Here is an 18,964-nt window from a genome sequence, read left to right as displayed (position 1 = left end):
CTGATGCATAGGGGCACTTGTACCCCAATGTTCATAGCAGCACTCTCAACAATAGCCAAATTATGGAAAGAGCCTAAATGTCCATCAGCTGATATGGACAAAGAAATTGTGGTTTATATACACAATGGAGTACTACATGGCAATGAGAAAGAACGAAATATGGCCCTGTGTAGCAACGTGGATGGAACTGGAGAGTGTGATGCTAAGTGAAATAAGCCATACAGAGAAAGACAGATACCATATGTTTTCCCTCTTATGTGGATCCTGAGAAACTTAACAGAAACCCATGGGGGAGGGGAAGAAAAAAAAAAAGAGGTTAGAGTGGGAGAGAGCCAAAGCATAAGAGGCTCTTAAAAACTGAGAACAAACTGAGGGTTGATGGGGGGTGGGAGGGAGGGGAGGGTGGGTGATGGGTATTGCGGTGGGCACCTTTTGGGATGAGCACTGGGTGTTTTATGGAAACCAATTTGACAACAAATTTCATATATTGAAAAAAAATGATTTTCCAGGAAATTGACCAAGTCTATCTGTAGCATTTTGTAGCCCAGAGGTGCGTGCTTATGAATATAGCAGCAAGGGATCAGGGCTGTGGAGACTGTCTGGGTCTTATTTTCTGGTGAACATTTGTCTCTCCCATCAGGGACAACATCTGTCCTATATTCTCTTGAACAAATTGGGAAAATTCCAGGTGGGCTTAAGTGTAAAAGTCAGCAAGGCAAAATGCACGAGGTCAAGTAAACATGAGAATGAAGTTGGCTTATTCAAAGGTAAATACTTATGAATAATATCATTCCAGGCAAAGTCCCACACCTCAAAAGGTAGTTTCTTCTGAAGGAACTCTTAGGATTGTCCCAATGAGAGCAGTTTCTTGGGAGCTTGTAAAACCAAAACCCTTTGAATAAGATTTAATTTTAAGTTAAAAAATATGAAACATACATTCCAGAAAAAGTGGATGAAAAAAATTACCTGGTGTTAGGAGTAATTTTTAAGCAAACACTCATGCTACTACTATCTAGCTCAAGAAATATAATAGTGCCCGCCCCTCAGAAGCACCTCTAAGTGCATCTTCTTGATCACACCCCTTTTCTCCCATGAGAGATAAACATGTCGTTGCTTTCATGGTCCCTACTTCTTTGTTTGCATTTATAGTTTTGCCACCTACTGATGTGCCCTTGAAGATGTACTTTCATTTTGTTTTAAAATTTTTGTTTGTAAGGGCCATCCATGTTGCATGGAAATACATTTTGTTCATTGTATTAATTACATAGTATTCTGTTACATGCTTGTACCACAATTTTTACCCATCGTACTGATGATGGACGTTTGGAGTATCTCCAATTCCAGGCATTAAAAAAAAACACTGATATGCTTTTTATGCTAGATGTTTCTGGGTGCATACATGCGTGAATTTCTCCAGGGCAATTACCCCTCAGTGAAACTGTGGGGTTATGGTGTATGGATAGTTTCTGCTTTTCTAGATACTACAAAACGTTTTCCAATATGGTTTTATCAATATATACTTCTAGCAGTCTACAAAGGTTCTCATTGTTTCCTAATTACACCGAAAGTTCTAAATTCTTAGTTGAGTCTGACTTCTTAACATTTGCTAGTCTAATGGGTGTGCAGTAAGATGTCACTATGGTTTTAATTTATATTTGACTGATGATGAATGAAGTTGTGTGCCTCCTCATGTATTATTGGTCATTTGGACATTTCTTTTTGTGAAGTGCATGTTCAAAGTTTTCCTTTTATTGGATTGCTTTTCTTTAATAGTGCTTAATTTAATCCATGTATTAATAAAGAATCTGAATGATGAATGATCAGGACTGGGGTTTCACAATGCAGCCAGAAGGCAAATGCAGCAATCTAAGATTTTTCACAAAACCCTTTTATATGATTAGCTGACACAGATTTTTCATCAGGCAAATTGGGCTTAAGCACCTGCCCACCACACTGTCTGCTGCCAGTCATCTGTCTGTGCATCCAGATCAATGAATGATGCTGATGGCTGTAGTTAACATTCACCAGTCTCTTCTCCTGTGCCTGGCACTGGGCTAAGCATGTGCCTTATTTACTTCTCTCAATACCTCTTTGTGGAATGTTCCATTAGGCTTAGAGGCTTAAATAACTTGACTGTGATGACTCAACTAGAGTGTGATATGGCTGGGAGTTGATCCTTCATTTAACTCCAGAGCCCGTGTTCTTATCCTACTCATTATACTGTCTTAAATGAAGTTTCTTTCTGGTTTCAAATTTGGGATTATTGTGTGCTTTGGAAATGGCAATCAGTTTTAGTAGAAGAGAATATAAGGGAGTACTTAGTTTAGAGCTAGTAAAAAAATTCCCCCAAAATATATCATAATGCATTATGAAGGATATTGACAAAAAAAATTGGCTTACATAAAGCTTACTATGCACTTGAAATATGTTCACTTCACTTCACAGTCTGTACGTGGATGGCAAATACGGATTCCTTTAACTTACTACTGCATCCATAAACAACTGACACATCTTGAATAGATAAAATCAGATGCTCTTCTCCAGACTCATTTTTTGAGGTTAAAATCATGAAATAAACATATGGTATTGTCTTTCTCTGACTTATTTCACTTACCATTATACTCTTTAGCTTCATCTGTGTTGTTGCAAATGGCAAGATACCATTATTTTTTATGGCCAAATAATATTCCTCTGTGTGTGTGTGTGTGTGTGTGTGTGTGTGTGTGTGTGTGTGTACCTCACATTTTTATCCATTCACCCTCACTCATATATGGAATTTAAAAAACAAAACAAATGAGCAAAGGGGAAAAAAAGAGAGAGAGGGACAAACCAAGAAATTAGAGTGAACAAACTGAGGGTTACCAGAGGGGAGGTGGCTGTGAGGATGGGTGAAATAGGTGAGCACTTATCATGATGAGCACTAAGTAATATATAGAATTGTTGAATCACTGTTATGCTGTGTATCCCTGAAACAAACATAACACTGTATGTTAACTATACTGGAATTAAAATTTAAAACTTAATAAAAACAAATAAATAGAAAAGAAGTTAAAAAATCATGCAGTAAACAATGATGGCAAAATAATCATGCATCCAGTACAGCCACCCTAAATTCTCAAAGCAAGGAAATAAGACAATCTGGCACACTTCGTTGAGTCTCAAAGGGCTTTCTAGTCATTAATAAGCATAAAACAGCAGAATGTTCAAAAGTAAAACTTTAAATACTACTGTTTCTTGGACAAAACTCCAGAGATCTGTGGAAAAATAAACCTTTATTCCCACATTAAACTTTGAATTTGTTGGAAGATAAATGAACTATATTTTGAAGCAAAACTTTAGAAAGGTGACCAGACTTGGAAAAGATCTTGATAATCAAGAGCCGTGCTATAGTCCACACAGTTGAGGGCAGTTTCTAAGCAGTTTATAATGGGATTTAATTCAGAGGGTTTTTATTTTTCCCTTTTCAGGGAACCTTCTGGTTTGAACACATTCACAGGCCCTGTATGGTTTCCAAAGCTATGTTCTTTCTCCCGCTGAGACCCCGCTCAGGCTTGTAGTGTCATTTGAAAGAATAATTTCCAATGTCTCCTTCTAGGCTGAGCATTAATCCCCCCACTGCTTGATCGATTAAATCCCACTGCCTGTGTCTGGAAGGCAAAGTCTGAGCTTTATGTATTGCTTTCTGGCAAGCCCCATTTCCATGCTCCCCAGGACAGATGCAGCAGTATAACTCTATGCAACAGGCTTTTGTACCCTCAAATCTTGGGGGCCAACAGTTAATGTCTCATGTAGCCATCTAATCAGATTAAAGGCCTATAATGACTATACTGCTACCTGATGAATTCGGCTCGATAATAATATCTTGCCTTTTGTATGGCATTTAGTTGCTTACAAGGTGAGGATACATTATCTTGTTTGCTCTTCACAATAGTTGTTTATGGGAAGCGGTGTTTTATCATCTTGCATTTTAACAATGAGGGGAGATTGTTATCCTTGCCCAGAGTCACATAGCTGGTAATGGCAATCTTGTTATTAAAACATAGATCATCTGATTATTAACACCAGTGTACTTTTATGATTCACATAATAAACCCAAGATTGGAGGATTATAGAGAACTTTCAAAAGGACCCACATTATCCATGTGCTCTGAGTCCAGAAAACTGATGGTAATATAAATGTCACATTGCCGCTCACCTGGGCAGAATGAAACAAAGAATAAGCCATTTCAGTGTCACCTTTAGGAGAAGTAGGCTTGGAGAAAATTGCCAGGATTTCTTTGGAAAACCTTAAATGTGATCAGTCAGGCCCTGGAAGATAAGCAGGACTGCCTTATAGGAAACTTGTAACTCATAAGGTCTCAGTGCCCTGGCCTTGCCTTCCCGTGCATTTTGAATGCACCTGGAATGCATTTTCCCCACCTGGAAAGCCCTAGAGGATAGGTGGTTTGGCTTGGTTTTCCCCAGAGGCACATTCTGAGATAAAGATTCAAGAACAAGTGACTTGGTTAGGGGGAGAAAGAGATACTAGTAGGGAGTGGGCCAGTGGTATAAGGAAAGGTGTGTCATTGAGCCAGCTGCCACTGGGGTGACTGGAGCTTAATCCCAAGACAAAACCTTGGATATAGTGTAAAACCCACACTTCAGAGACATCCCACTTGAAAGGTGAGGGAGCTGGGGTGTTCATACACCAACCCCTATCAGTTGTTGAGAGCTGCTGCATGCAGGGGATAATTCCCCCACCTTCTGGCATGCTGAGCAAGAGGGTAGAGTAGTGTTCAAAAAAGCAAAAGGCTCCCAGGCAAAGCAATGCAGACACTGGCAGGGCAGAGTTGTTGGTAAATGGCGGGAGGATATGGAAGAACACTTGGAGGGTAGGCTATAACAGGATGCAAGTATGACATTTTTTCTAATTTTCATTCAAAGTCCACAGTAGTATTTGGGATATAATAATCCCTTGATAATTATGGACATATCAACTTGACATCAAGAGTGGCTATGAGAAATGCTTATAGATGGACACTAAATCCTAACCAACAAAATAACATGAAAAGAAAGAAGAAATAAGAAAAGGCAAAAGAGGTACCAGGGAGTCACCCCTACTCACACTTTCTCATAAATCTTGTTGGGATGCTCTGGCCATTCAATCATGCACACCACTCTGTTGGGCATGGTCTCCGTGGTCGAATAGTAGCCCTGGGGGAAGGCCAGCAGGAGAGCCAGGACCCAGATGACACAGATGACCACCTTGGTGGCCGTGGCTGACAACCGGGGCTGGAGGGGATGGATGATGGCCATGTACCTGGAACAGAGAAGAAAGGACAAATTTTTGATTTGGTCACCAAAATTTGCATTAGTGATTAGCATTGTTCCTATCAGTGAAAAATTCCAGGGAAACCTTTGACTTCTGATGATTTTTACAACTATTTTCTGATCCCTTTTTGCATATTCTATCTTTAAGTTTTATGACTCTTAGGACATAAACCCCTAAAATCCATGAGAAAAGTCATCCAGGTTCTTAAGTATTTTAGAGCCCATCTAGCAACATTCTAGGAGAGAAGTTTTCATCACTAGAACACTCATGGTCTATACCCAAGTATATATCAGTGGCCTACAGTAGAATTAGAAGAATAAGAACAATGTTGTAAATTTATTCAATATAAACACTACCTTTATCCTTTTTGGATTAAAGAATAATGCTGATAGAAATAGTGGTTTTTAAAGTCTTTATGTGGCAATTTAAAAGGCTGGCAACCTTATGTTGGTGTCTACAGTTTGAAGGAAAATGAATGTGTATGGTGAGAAAGTAGTAGCCTAACAGTAAAACATCAGCCCCTGGATAAATCTTCAAGTTGAAGTTCTTTGAACATCTACAAGTCAGTGTGTGGCTCACAACACATGCTTCACGGGGGAAAGTCTCCATTTGCTGAAACAGACACAGTTAAGTTTATTGTAGTCCAGGGAAGATGGAATGTCTACCCTGAACAAAGTGAATGATGACCCAGGACTTGGAATTGCTCCCTCCTCCATCTCCTCTCACCTGGGATGGAGCACTGAATGGTGCCAGTTGAACAAGTGTGTCCACCTCTGAAATGCAGCAGAGATCTTAGGAATAATAAATATTCCAATCAGCATTTCATACCAATTATAATCCCATCAATTCTGCATCTTCCCTTTTGAAAGGCATCCTGCCCTGCGTGTTTTTCTTGCAAAATTTATGGATCCATCCCTTAAAATATGCATTTTTTTTTGTCAGAGTAGAAATTATATCTCACCCTGCCTTTGAGACTTAAATATTATCTGACAAAGCCTCATATGTGATTTTCTGACACGCAGGTATTTCTGGCTCCTGTGGGACAGAATGGTCAATGGAGACTTCAGAAATGAGCAGACAAACAGCATCCCAGCTGTCAGCTGTCTGCACATAATTCCACATAATGCTTTTTCTACACTCTTTGGACTCCTAGGATCTGTAGGCCAGAACTGGTGCCACGGTTACAAGTAAAGCAATTTCATTCAGTATGTGCTCTACACGTTCGCACTGGGCACCTGCTGCATGTGGAACACAGCTTTTCCTTCTTGGCTCCATGCTTCTAATTTCTTCAGGGAGAGTAGGCGCATAAATAAGCAGCCACAAAACATGACAGTGGGATATGTGACCTCAAGTGGTAATCTGATAAATACCTTAGAGCCTTACTGAGGGTGAGGAGGTAATCAAGTTGGTATGGCAGAGGGACTGCTGGAGGGGCTTAAAGAGGTGTGCTTGCTGGATTTGGGACAAATCTGCTGAGCGTCCAGCCTGACGGGCCCGAAACATTCAGAGCCTTCCTCTCTTCTCTGTTATGATTAGATCTGACTTCTTATCTGGGGAGCTTGATGGCTCAGTTTTTGCGAAGGTTCGTTTGAGTGTCCTATCATAATTCTTAATTTTTTTAAGTTTATTTATTTATTTTGAGAGAGACAGAGAATGCGTGAGTGGGGGAGGGGCAGAGAGAGAGAAAGAGAGAGAGAGAGAGAGAGAGATAGAGAATCCCAGGCAGGCTCCACACTGCCAGCACTGAGCCCGATGCTGGGCTTAAACCCACAAAACCAGGAGATCATGACCTGAGCTGAAACCAAGAGTTAGACACTTAACTGACTGAGCCACCCTGGTGTCCCATAATCCTAAACTTTAAAATATTTTTCTGGGGCGCCTAGGTGGCTCAGTTGGTTAAGCATCTGACTTCAGTTCAGGTCATGATCTCACAGTTCGTGAATTCAAGCCCCATGTCGAGCTCTGTGTTGACAGCTCAGGGCCTGGAGCCTGTTTCAAATTCTCTCTCTCTCTCTCTCTCTCTCTCTCTCTCCCCCCTCCCCTGCTCATGCTCTGTCTCTGTCTCTCTCTCTATCAAAAATAAATAAATAAATATTTTAAAAAATTAAAAAAATATAAAATACCTTTCTCTACATTTTCTTGCTAGGGACCTAGGCTTTCTTCTTTGGTCTTTTATAGTTATGCTCCTGAAGGTGTTCAGTGTGTGGAGGCTGGATATTAGGGTACTTCAGGTCAGCCTTTACATATATGAGCAGAAGTGATAACCTTCAGGAAGGAACTCCCCAGAATATTTACCTTCTGCCTCTTTTGGAAAGTGAGCAAGCAGTCTGGAAGTCAGGAGAGAGTAGAATTAGGAATAGATTTGGAACAGATATTTTGGTGGGGGCAAGCAGTAATCTATAAATCTTTGGGCAAATCTCCTCAGTTGAGTTGGTGGCTATAAAGGTAATCATTCAAGCTGTTCTCTAGAGCACCAAAAGGGCAAAGACGACTCTCAAGATACTGTGAATCAAGCATTGTCTGTCTTCTTTAGGTGACTTCAAGAGGCCATAGCTGTTTCCTAGTGAGGTCCACTACATAATAGACCTGATGACTTTCCATCCTTGGGGTGGTCTCCTGAAAAAAACCCTGAGAAGTCCTGGTTTCCCTCCTGAAGGAATTTCTTGCTGCCTGAAGGCAATGAAGCACTGGTTTTCTCTTCAGTCATGGGGTGGCAGTGGATAGGGAACCCAGAAACAGAGCCGGCAGAGGTGAACTGTGAAACCACTATTGTCCTTTCCGATTTGGTGAAGAGCTGGACCTGGATAGTCAAGGCCAGAATCTCTTTGAGTGTTTGCATTAGTTTAGGATTTCTTACTGGATCATTTCCCAGAGGCAAGATCTTTCCCCTACAAAGCTGGACACATAGCCATAAAGATGTCTTTCCTTTCCAGCACCATCCAGGCTTCTGCTCTCACTGTAGCTGTGCCATTCTCAGGCCTCACAGGAGCTTGAGACCCCACAGAGGACAACGTGCTAATTATATTGCCCCCTTTTAATATTATCTCAAATGCAAGATTTTAATTTTCATTTCACTCAGCATAAACATTCAATCTTAAATAAACATACCTTACAACCCATCCCCAACCCCTCATTGGTGATACACTGTTCAGAATCTAATGTGACTAGGGCTTAAGGGGAACTGCATCAGCATATTGGTGCTATAGCTCCAAATGGGTTGCAGAAAGTCATATTTTATCTTTATTGCAAAAATTACAACTTGGGAGCCCATTTCAGTTAACTCTGCCGTTTCTTGAGTGTAGGAGCCATTTCAGTGACAGATGAAAGCATTACGCACATAAAGCCAGAGAGAATACAGAAGATTGGCCTTAAAAAATGTATGTATTTTCATTTGTTCAGAATAGAGCCATTTATAAATCTATCTCTTTCCTTTCATTTTTTCTCCCTTCCTTCTTTCTTTGTTTGGCAATCCTCACTTCTGGGGCTTAAGAGACACGCTTCTCTCTTATTTACACTAAACCTAGTACCACTCAGGTAACTTGTCCACTGATGAATGTGTGTTTTCTTTCCTGATGACCATTCTGAGCTTGGATCCCACTAATATACACTTATATAATTATTTGTAACCCCCCTGAACAATTCTTGCTTATTCAGTTATGAGTTATCATTGAGCAAGTGCTCTAAGCCTTAGGAAAATGCATTCAATAAATATTTATTGACTGCACTGTGCTCAAGAGACCAGAAGGCAGTCAATGAAACGTCTTCCTGGTTTACACATTAATCATCAGGCTGCCAGAGACAGGGGTCCGGAGGCTGTGTGGGGTGTGGATTATGTTTTCCACGTCAGGTTGCTCCAGTCCCACGGAGGGCCAGTGGCTCTGATTTGAATTGCATGTGGCCTCTGAGCTGAAACATAGCACCTGAGGTGCTATCTTCCTCTTGGGTGATCATGCTTTATAAAAAGAACTCTCCATAGAGTCCCTGAAATCTGGCAAAATATAAGGCTGCACATTTTTGTAAAGGCAGAGTGAAATAATCTTACTGTGAAAAGGAATTCCAGTCTTCTGACAATGCCCAGTATCCTCATAACGTCCTCTTGTACCAGCCCTAAATCACCTGGCAGAGAGGATGTCTTTCCTCTGCCAAGAGACCGGACCTCCCAGGCCCTTCCTCCAGGTCCAGTCCCTGACCTCCCTTACCCCCACTCCCTCCCTCCTGGGATGGTAGAATTTCTGTCAAGGGACTACATCTTCCTGGGTTCAAATGATGAGGAATAGTGGCAGCTGAGAGCATGGCTGCTATGGTCTGGTTCAAAAGTTGGCAATATTCTTCTGTAAAGGGCCAGATAGTAAATATTCTAAGCTTTGTGGCCCATAAAGTTTCTTTCATAACTACTCAACTCTGCCTTTGTAGTGTGAAAGCAGACAAGGCAACTATTCATGACTGTGTGTCAGTAAGACATAATTTACAAAACTGGTGGTGGCTGGGCTTGACTGTGGGCCATAGTTTGCTGACCCTTGGTCTGGTTTATGGGAAGTGAAGAGCAGGAGGAATTAGAACCATAGGAGAACATTGTGTACTCTTCAGAAACACTCTTTAACTTTGGCAGACTGAGGACTCTAAGACTTAAACTCACTGGGTGGATAGATCTTAATGCCCACAAGGAGTTAGTAAAGTGGTCAGCTACCATTCATGACCCATAATCCAGCCCCTTGTCTGAGTATAGTGGTCACTAACCCATGATGGTTTTACTCCTCCTGGATGGCTCCTACTTGTTTTCATGAGTTGGCCCATTTATCATGTCCCATGACTGGGTTTAGGTGCCCTGCCTTTCCTGTTGTGAAGATCTCTAACCTTGTATGGACCACATTTCAGTTTATTTGCCTATCTACCTTGTCTCGATTCATCCTTGACAGATTCTTTGGAGATGGCAGCTGCTGTGACTTATTCAAGCTGGTTTCCTTGGCTTCCCTCAGTGCCCAGGACATAGTAAATACTCAGTGAAAGCTTAATTGAATAATTGAATATACAAATTTCTTGGTACATAGCAGGGGCTCCATAAATGGCTGTTGAATAAAAATAAATGCAATAGGAGAACTACACTCTTACTATACCTTCATTCGTCCCAGTCTGAACATACGTGAGACTATTATGTGGGAATAATTATTCCTTAGTATTTTCTGTCATACAGATAATCTTGCAGGAAGGGCTCACTGGACCTAGGTCTTCAGAAGTTCCTATCTCTTGACATTAAACCCTTAGGTAAATTCTCAATAAGTATTTGCTGACTAACTTCCACATTGACCACTATGTAGAAAATTCAGTCTTTCTACATGGCATCACCGTCCAACTCTTCCTCTGAACAAGAGGTTGCCCCATGCTTTCCCTTCCTACTACTCACCCCTTTCCATCCCAGGTAGCACCTGTTGGGGCATCAGTTGGGGTTCTCTTCTAGGACATTTCTTTAATCATCAAAATCCTCATTTAGCCAGATCACTTGACCAGCAACTTTGTCCATTCAGCTAAGCTTAAGCGTCACACAACTATAATCAAAGAGGCCTTTGAGCAGCCAACAGAGGTGGCCTGAAGTTCACATACTACGAAAGCATTTTTGTTCATGGCAAAGCCCCTTGAGTCCTCACTGCTATGTTATGCACAATTCTAAGCAGCATGACTTTTTGACCTCCAAACCCAGCATAGATTCACATCACTGTTGGTGGGCTCATTTCAAAAAGGGTTAGCTGACAGCAATGGCACAGTCAATAAAACCATAACAAACAGATGCAAAGACAAGTGGAACCGAGAGCCTGGAACAATTTAGAGTTAATTGAGCGGGGGGAATTTAGCTAACTGATGGCTGAGCTGTCCTGCCCTATGTGTGATCAAAGGATCTATGTGGTCCAAAGGTGATGCAGATATAAAGTCTTCAGTCAGGGCTACCATAAAACTATGCATGACTTAGGCCTGAAATGAACTGTGGGGGAAAAACCCGTAAAGATCCAAACCAAGTATAATATCCTGAGGACTTCTACCTGTAGAGGTGGGCCAGATTTGCATGAAAACTTAAAGCAGGGGCACCTGAGACAGAAAGGTTGGGTGAGGGGAGGGGCGGTTCAGAGAACGGCATGTTCCCATCTCCTCCTCCACCAGAGCACCCTCTCTTCTTTTTTTAAAAAAAGTTTTTTTTTCAAAGTTTATTTATTTTTGGGACAGAGAGAGACAGAGCATGAACAGGGGAGGGGCAGAGAGAGAGGGAGACACAGAATCGGAAACAGGCTCCAGGCTCTGAGCCATCAGCCCAGAGCCTGACGCGGGGCTCGAACTCACGGACCACGAGATCGTGACCTGGCTGAAGTTGGATGCTTAACTGACTGCGCCACCCTGGCGCCCCAAGCACCCTCTCTTCTCCCACAGGCCTCCTTTCTTCACCAGATAAAGGCAGGATCATGTGAGTGAGGCACTCATTGCCAGGCTTGTACAAATACAGAGTTGGCTCTTTGTTGATAATTTTGATATTTTGCTCAGCATATATTGTTTGCGTTAATTTTTTGTATTTTAAAATATTGCATTAAAATATTTTATTTTGATTGCTGAATCATTGGTGCCAAACTTAAATTTTGCACCCAAGGTTAATGCCTCCCTTGCCTCACCCTAATCCCGGCCCTGATAATATCTCCCACTCAAGTACGTTAGGCGGGACAATCACTGGTGAAGTGAAATATACTTGGACTTAGGTAGTGGTGGGACTATTGTTCAATGTTTCTAGTCCCATCAACCACCTGATAAACAGTCAGTTATCCTGTGTCTTCTCCCTATAGCCTTGTAATGCCCAGGTCACCAGACCATGGTTGGCAGGGTTGATATGAGGCCTGGAAAATTATCACTAACATAAGCAGAATAGAGGCTGAATAATTCTACTGTATAGAACTATTTGGACACTTTCTGTGGTGATTTTGCCTTTCATTGTACATGCAAACCATCAACTATTTATTTTATTGACTGATTGGCTGATAGTGCTTTCTTAGTTAAAAAAAATTCTCTGACAGCAGTAATTTGTAAACAAACAAAAGTGCGTGTTTAATGACAAATTATAGGCTTGATTTCTGCTTTTCACTAAAATTGATGATGAATGTATAACCTGAACAAAGGGATTGTAGACATGTACCTTCGTGTGAAAATCTGAGGACATAAATCTGCTGAAGAAGCAGCATCATCTCCACCAAAAACTTAGTAGTTATTTTAAGCCAATGTGTCCAAAGATGTTGATTTAACACATGCAGTGAAAATGGTGTGTTTGCCCATTACTCTGTGAACCCATGATTTTTCATTTAGAATAAATAAGTGCTCTAAATTAATTCCACCAATTTTTAGTTCTAAGTTTTCTTGTGCATGTACAAAAGTTCCAGTGGTAGCTATTAGGATCTTGGCTCGGTTAGCAGAAGAACTTGGCAAATAGCTAAATGATTCTAATTTTATATGACTGTCATCAGATATTTCAAATAGGAAATCAGGTAATATCAATTATGGTTCAATTCTTTTGTAATCTAATTCATGGAGTCAAAGTTTTTGTAAGTAGAAACAACTGGTATTGTGAATACTATCATAAATTCACTTCAAATTTCAACAGGGAAGATAAATTGTTTTGTTTTTATACTAATATGAATAAATGTGGTAAACATAATGTCCTTACTAAATTAAGAAACCTATGGAACAGAAATGTACTTGCAATAGATTGTGAGACATGTAACTTGCAAAACAAGCTCTGATACTTTATCAACTTAAAGCTGACGTTGTTGAAATTTACAAAAACTTTTGCAGGTGCAGGGTAACTGAACTAATTTTTCTTATTTTGGTAGTAAATTTGATGATGAATATAAAAATACACTTCAGTAGGATTTTGGACACGTTGACGCCTTTGACAAACTGTTTTGTGAATTAACCTATGTAATAGTACTAATTTTTTTGCACCTGAGTCCTCTCAGTTTTGGTTGCACTTGTTTAAGATTAGTTGAGTATCTTCAATTGCAAATATATTTTTAAAATTTTTTTTTTGGGGGGGGAGAGAGAGAAAAAGCACATGGGCACAGGTGTGCAAGCTGGGGAGGGGCAGAGAGAGAGAGAGAGAGAGAGAGAGAGAGAGGGACTGAGGAACGCGCTCAGCTCACCATTAGCATGGAGTCCAAGGCGGGGCTTGATCTCATGAACCATCATGAGATCATGACCTGACCTGAAATCAAGAGCTGGCAGCTCAACTGACTATGCCACCCAGGCACCCATAATGCAAATATTTTAAATGGAGTATCCCAAAATATGAGCTTCTGAAACTTTTAGAAATTTGTAATTTTTGAATACAAATATGATAAACAAAAAGACATTGAAATTTATCCGTATAAGGGCAAGAGAGGAACTGCGTAAAGTAAGCCATGGAAGCTCGAAGGTGTGCACAACTTAATTTTGGAATTCTTGAATTGCCTTTAGGAATATTTTGACCTGTGGAAAGACTCTCTTGACAGATCTCTACTTTTTCAGTAAATAATTTATACTCTGTCTCAGAATGGACTGGTATGAAATTGGGATGGATTATAATTTTGCAGTATCTAAATTTGGTAAATCAATAAAAAGAAACAGAGACAACCTATTTACTAACTTAGAGAACTTAGTTTTGTCTCTTAGATCTATCTTTTTGTGTCTTTGTGCTGCATTCTGAATACTTATTTTGGATCAATCTTCCAGTTTCCTGATTCTTTCTTCAGCATATGTAATCTACTATTAGACCTGTCCGTTAATTTACATTTCAACTCTTATTATTTTTCATTTTTATAATTTTGACTTGCCTATATTTCAATATCCTTGGTCATTCTTTATATTATTCCCTTGGTCCTCATATTTTCAAGCTTTTTTTATAGGTTCTTTTATATTTCTTTATACATAATACACATAGTTTATATTCTGTCTCTGTTAACTCCAATAACTGAAGTATCTGTGGATCTGCTTCTAAAGGTTCTCACTCACATTGATTTATTTCATTATCTGTCTCATTTTGACTGCATTATTTTCCGTGGAACTTTGTGAGAATTCATTGATGCCTGCATTGAAGGCGGTTCCCTTCAGAGATTTGCAGCAGTTTCTGCAAAGAACCTGGGAACACTTCCAGGTTGGGACCACTGCGATCTAGATTTCTGTGTGAGTTTTTTTTTTTTTTTAGATCAATCAACTGATATGAATTTGGCCTGCATACCATGTGTGGGCTCCTTTTCTGCTGCAAACTTTCAAAATATATATATATATTTTTCTGTTTACTCTGCACCACAGTTAGAAATGAATAATTTTTCTTGTAGTCCCTGGCAGGGTAGGCATTTATTTGCAGGCCTTTTTCACACTGAGAGTGTAGCCCTTTGTGTCTCAACTTTAAGCGAACTTACCCTGTTAGACAACCCACAATGGGCAGGTCTTAGGCTTTGAGTCTTGTCCCTGGTACCTTACCTTGTGAGTCAAAGTCAAGATCAAATACCCTCAAGACAAAAGCTAGCTTTACTACTCTGTCCAATAATTAGAATTGCTGCCCTCATTTAAATTTTGACCTCAGTATTCCTGACTTTCTTGCAAGGTAATGAATGCATTGAAGAAGTTTGTGTGTGTGTGTGTGTGTGTGTGTGTGTGTGTGTGTGCGCGCGCGTGCGTGCACATGTGGTATTGTATCCAGAATCTTTTAATTTAAAAATCATCCAACCAGGATATCTAGTCTGTAATTTGGCTGAAAGAAGAAGTTATGATGTCTTATTTTTATTTTATTTTTTTGTTTTATTGTCAAATTATTTGGTGTAAAATTTCAAACAATACAGGAGGAGAAAAAGGGAAAGCCTCTCTCCCACTTCTGTTCCCTAAGAGAAACACCTAGCTAACATACTGAGCACTTGAGAAGTGCCAGGCTCAATTCTATGTGCTTTCGGTGTATTAACTCATTTTATCTTTCACTACTCTTCAAGGTAGGCCATTTTTATGACCCTCATTTTCCAAATGAGCAAACTGGCTCAGAGAGGTCAAGTAACTCATCCACCAAGTAGTGGGGCTGGGTTTGAACTTGACCAGTCTGGCTTCAAAGCCTTTGTACTGCTTTGTCCCCCCTCCCCCACCCGCCTTTTGCTTTGCTTTTATTTATTTTATTTTTTAAAAAAATTTTAATGTTTATTTTTTGAGAGAGAGAGAGAGAGAGAGAGAGAGAGAGAGAGAGCGTGAGTGAGGGAGGGGCAGAGAGAGAGAGGGAGACACAGAATCCGAAGCAGTCTCCAGGCTCTGAGCTGTCAGCACAGAGCCCAACAGGGGGCTTGAACTCACAAACTGCGAGATCATAATGCATAAAGTTGGATGCATAACTGACTGAGCCACTCAAGTTCCCCTGCTTTGCTTTTATATTATGGCACTATCTAGGACTCTCATACCTACTGCTAATAATGGATGCAAGTCTTCTTTTCTCTGCACATATAAACCTATATATTCATACTTTTCCCTGATTGATTCCATCCATTCGGTAAACATATGGATTCTTTTCTATGTGTCAGGTAAGAGTTCAATATGTCTCTGTTTTGAAAAAGTCTGTCTAGTGAGAGAGGCATACAGTTATACTGTAATGAAGACACAATGCCTGTGTACTGAAGGAAAGTTGCAACGTGTAGGAAGCATGGGGCAAATAGGTTGCCATTTTGGCCTGGGCACTGAGGTCAGGGAAGTTTCTCAGTGGAGTTGGTATTTAAATTTGACCCTGAAGGATATATTGGTGTGTACATCAACAGAGAGCTGTATGCAACATGCTTTTCTAGGAGGAGGCAACAGCATATACAGAAGTCTGCTGACCTGAAAAGAAATGGCTTGTTTATAATCACTTTAAACATTTTATTAGATGTTTCTCAGGAAGGAGCAGCTAATACATCTTCTATTCTTATAAATCCCTGGCTGGGCCCAACATAGGCCAGCGGTAATCACCCATTAATTGACTTAACGCACCCTCCCCCCAGTCTATTAAGCAAGCAGATGTTGGCCTCTAAGTTTGGTCCCTCCAGATGTTGATGGAAAAACAAGGATAGAGGATTGAATGAGGAAGGACACGGTCCTGTGGTCTCTGTTGAGGAGAGTGCCCAGAGAGAAAGCTAGCATCCAAGGGAACATATGGAGGATGCTGAGACCAGGGCTGCCAAACAGAGCAAGATCCCAAGAGAGAGAAACATGCTTTCTAGAAAGCAAACACTCCTCAGGCCTGTGTTTACAGACCACCCTGTGGCCTGTCCTGCTGGTGATGTTGGACTTCCTCAGTCTGCATTGCCAGATGCTGGAGACCCTGCTGCCTGAATTAGGACTTTATTCTTCCTAAGGAGTTCTCAGCACAGAACACACTTCTTTTCCTCTCCCCCTTGCTCTTGCTTACTTCTTTTTCAGTTCTTTAATCTCTCTCAAAGTGATTTCTCAGTGTCAGTTTTCTCCTTGTGAAGTAAGGACAACTTTGTTGACGAACATTCCCAGAGGCAACATAGTATCTTCTCAGAGGCTCAGTGCCTAGTTTAAATCCAGCTACCAGGTGCAATAGACACACTGCATAAACGTCTGCAGGTCAGCGAGACTGCCCAGATCCAGGGTCAGGTGCCCAGAAAGTATTCAAACAGCAAAAGGCTGATGAGGCAGTGGCCTCAGCTCAATAGCTGTTCTCTATAATGGAAGTGCTCAATTTACAACTTAAATAGTATTTCATGGGAAAAATATAAAGGGGAGCAGTATTCATTTCCCACAGTTCCCATGATTCTACTGAGACATTTAAGCATGACACTTGCTGAAACATGATGTCACAGACTGACAAGGGGCACTAAACTTCAGCCAACTACACATCAGACCTTCTCTAGGGTTTGCTGGAATGAACTGTCTCCCCTGCAGGGGACCCCAAGCCCCAGCTTGCCTGTGGAAGAGGAGCCCGATTCACCCTCTCCCCATCTCCCAGGCCTCCCCCTCCATGCAGCATCCTGTTTCACTACCTTTTTTTTTTTTTTTTTTTTTTACAAATGTCATTTCTGAGAGTGGTTGCTAGAGGCCCACCAGAGAGCCATTGTAATAGCAGAGAACTAGCAGGGTGTTGTCAGAGAACAGAGCATCGGCTGTGAATGTGGGGACTGCACAAGAGACAGCATCTTCTCAAGCAAGAAGGAGTGGGTGGAGAAGGCAGGAGTTGGCAGGACGGGGGCATGTGGAGAGGGGTCCAGGCACGTCATCTGACAGGGCACAGCCCACCAGCTAGCATTTCAAGTCCTCTGTCCAGCCTTCCTCTCTGGCCTTCGGAGTGGTGGTTGTTCCCTTGGGACGTGTGGGTCTGACTCTAAAGGGCTTGGCCCTCACTCCTTTCCAAACAGCCCACAGCAGGGGACTCAGCATTTCACTCACTGGTGCTGCAGAGTAACACAAACAAAATCTCCTTGGACTAGGAGTCAGAAAGAACTGAATTCTAGTTTTGTAAACTTCTCTGCACTGACTGGTGTGAGTTTCTGGCAAATCACCTCCTCTCTGTGTCCTGACGTCCTTATTGGTGAGCAATTTCTATAGAGTTCTGTGAGGTCTGAGTACAAGTCTGGCTTTGAGTCTTGGCCCAGAAGGTGGAGCAGGGCTGCCGCTCCCAGCTCCTGAAGGCTTTCCCCCTTCACCCCTGTCCCACCTCACAGGACCTCTCAGCCAGCAGCTCTCAGAGTCCCCTCACTCCCATCAGAAAGGATCAAAGTCATAACAGGGGCTTTAATTTTTTTTAATCTCATGTGCTCATGGTGAAGATCAAATAAGAAAATAAAAAACTGAGGCCTGGTAATCATTATAGAAGCATAGTTAGTCAGACTCCCCAGACAGGCCCCCAAAATAGGCCCCGGTAAGACAGGAAAAAAGGCAACTCATCAGGTGTGTTATGCCACCTTTGGAGCTTTAGATAGATCATGGACAAGTAGAGGTGGATGACAGCAGAGGGGGATGCCTGGCTGAACCCGTGGTGCCCACACTGGCTCAGGTGAGGACCTCAATGGATAAGGATGTCCTTACTACAAGTTTCTATGGTCCCTTAGGAGAAATTGTTAGGTCAACCATAACTCACTATGAGAAGCAACTCAGGCCATGGATCGGGTGAGCATGTCCATGTTTCTTGCATGCCGATGGCACATGGGACCTCAGTGACTATGTAGGGCTGTTAGGGTAGTGAGGGGGATTAGAGGTTGTTTAGTGCAGTCCCTTCACTAGACACGGGAGTTCACCAAGGCCCAGAGAGGTGGCATGAAAAACGAAGGTCAAATTTAAGGCTAAGTGGTAGCTCTGGAATTTCTATATTAGAAGGACTAAGGCGAAGATACTGGGTTGAAGGAAGGTGGGGGGATATTTTGAAGCTGCTTTTATGTAAGACTTTACATAAAACTGGAAAAATGTCACTTGTCTAGTTTAGCAAGTAGGAGGAAGGAGCTAGTGCAGCTGGGAGACAACTAAAGCCACTCTTGGGCACCAACATGACTTCATGCCCAAGAACTCTGCGCCCCTGCTCTTCTCCACTAGATGTGGCCACCTGAACATTTTTAGGTGTAGGGGAAAGAAGACAGTTTCTCCTATGTCCATAACAATGAGCCCACTGTCTGGACTAGGCAGCCC

At 41.5% G+C, this 18,964-nt stretch overlaps 1 protein-coding gene across 1 annotated transcript in view; it reads right to left on the bottom strand.

Moving 5' to 3' along the window:
* The window catches only part of TACR1 (tachykinin receptor 1), a 149,797-nt gene that overhangs the window by 62,768 nt on the left and 68,065 nt on the right, over positions 1-18,964 (bottom strand). The window contains exon 2 of the mRNA XM_040458405.1: positions 5,105-5,299. Coding sequence (XP_040314339.1) covers positions 5,105-5,299 — 195 coding nt within the window. The remainder of the gene's footprint in view (positions 1-5,104; positions 5,300-18,964) is intronic.

The sequence above is a fragment of the Herpailurus yagouaroundi genome, unplaced genomic scaffold, assembly GCF_014898765.1.
Source record: "Herpailurus yagouaroundi ecotype Mexico unplaced genomic scaffold, PumYag 221, whole genome shotgun sequence".
Taxonomy (NCBI): Eukaryota; Metazoa; Chordata; class Mammalia; order Carnivora; family Felidae; genus Herpailurus; species Herpailurus yagouaroundi.
Note: the sequence above shows the minus strand (reverse complement) of the source record. Positions and strands in the feature narration are given on the sequence as shown.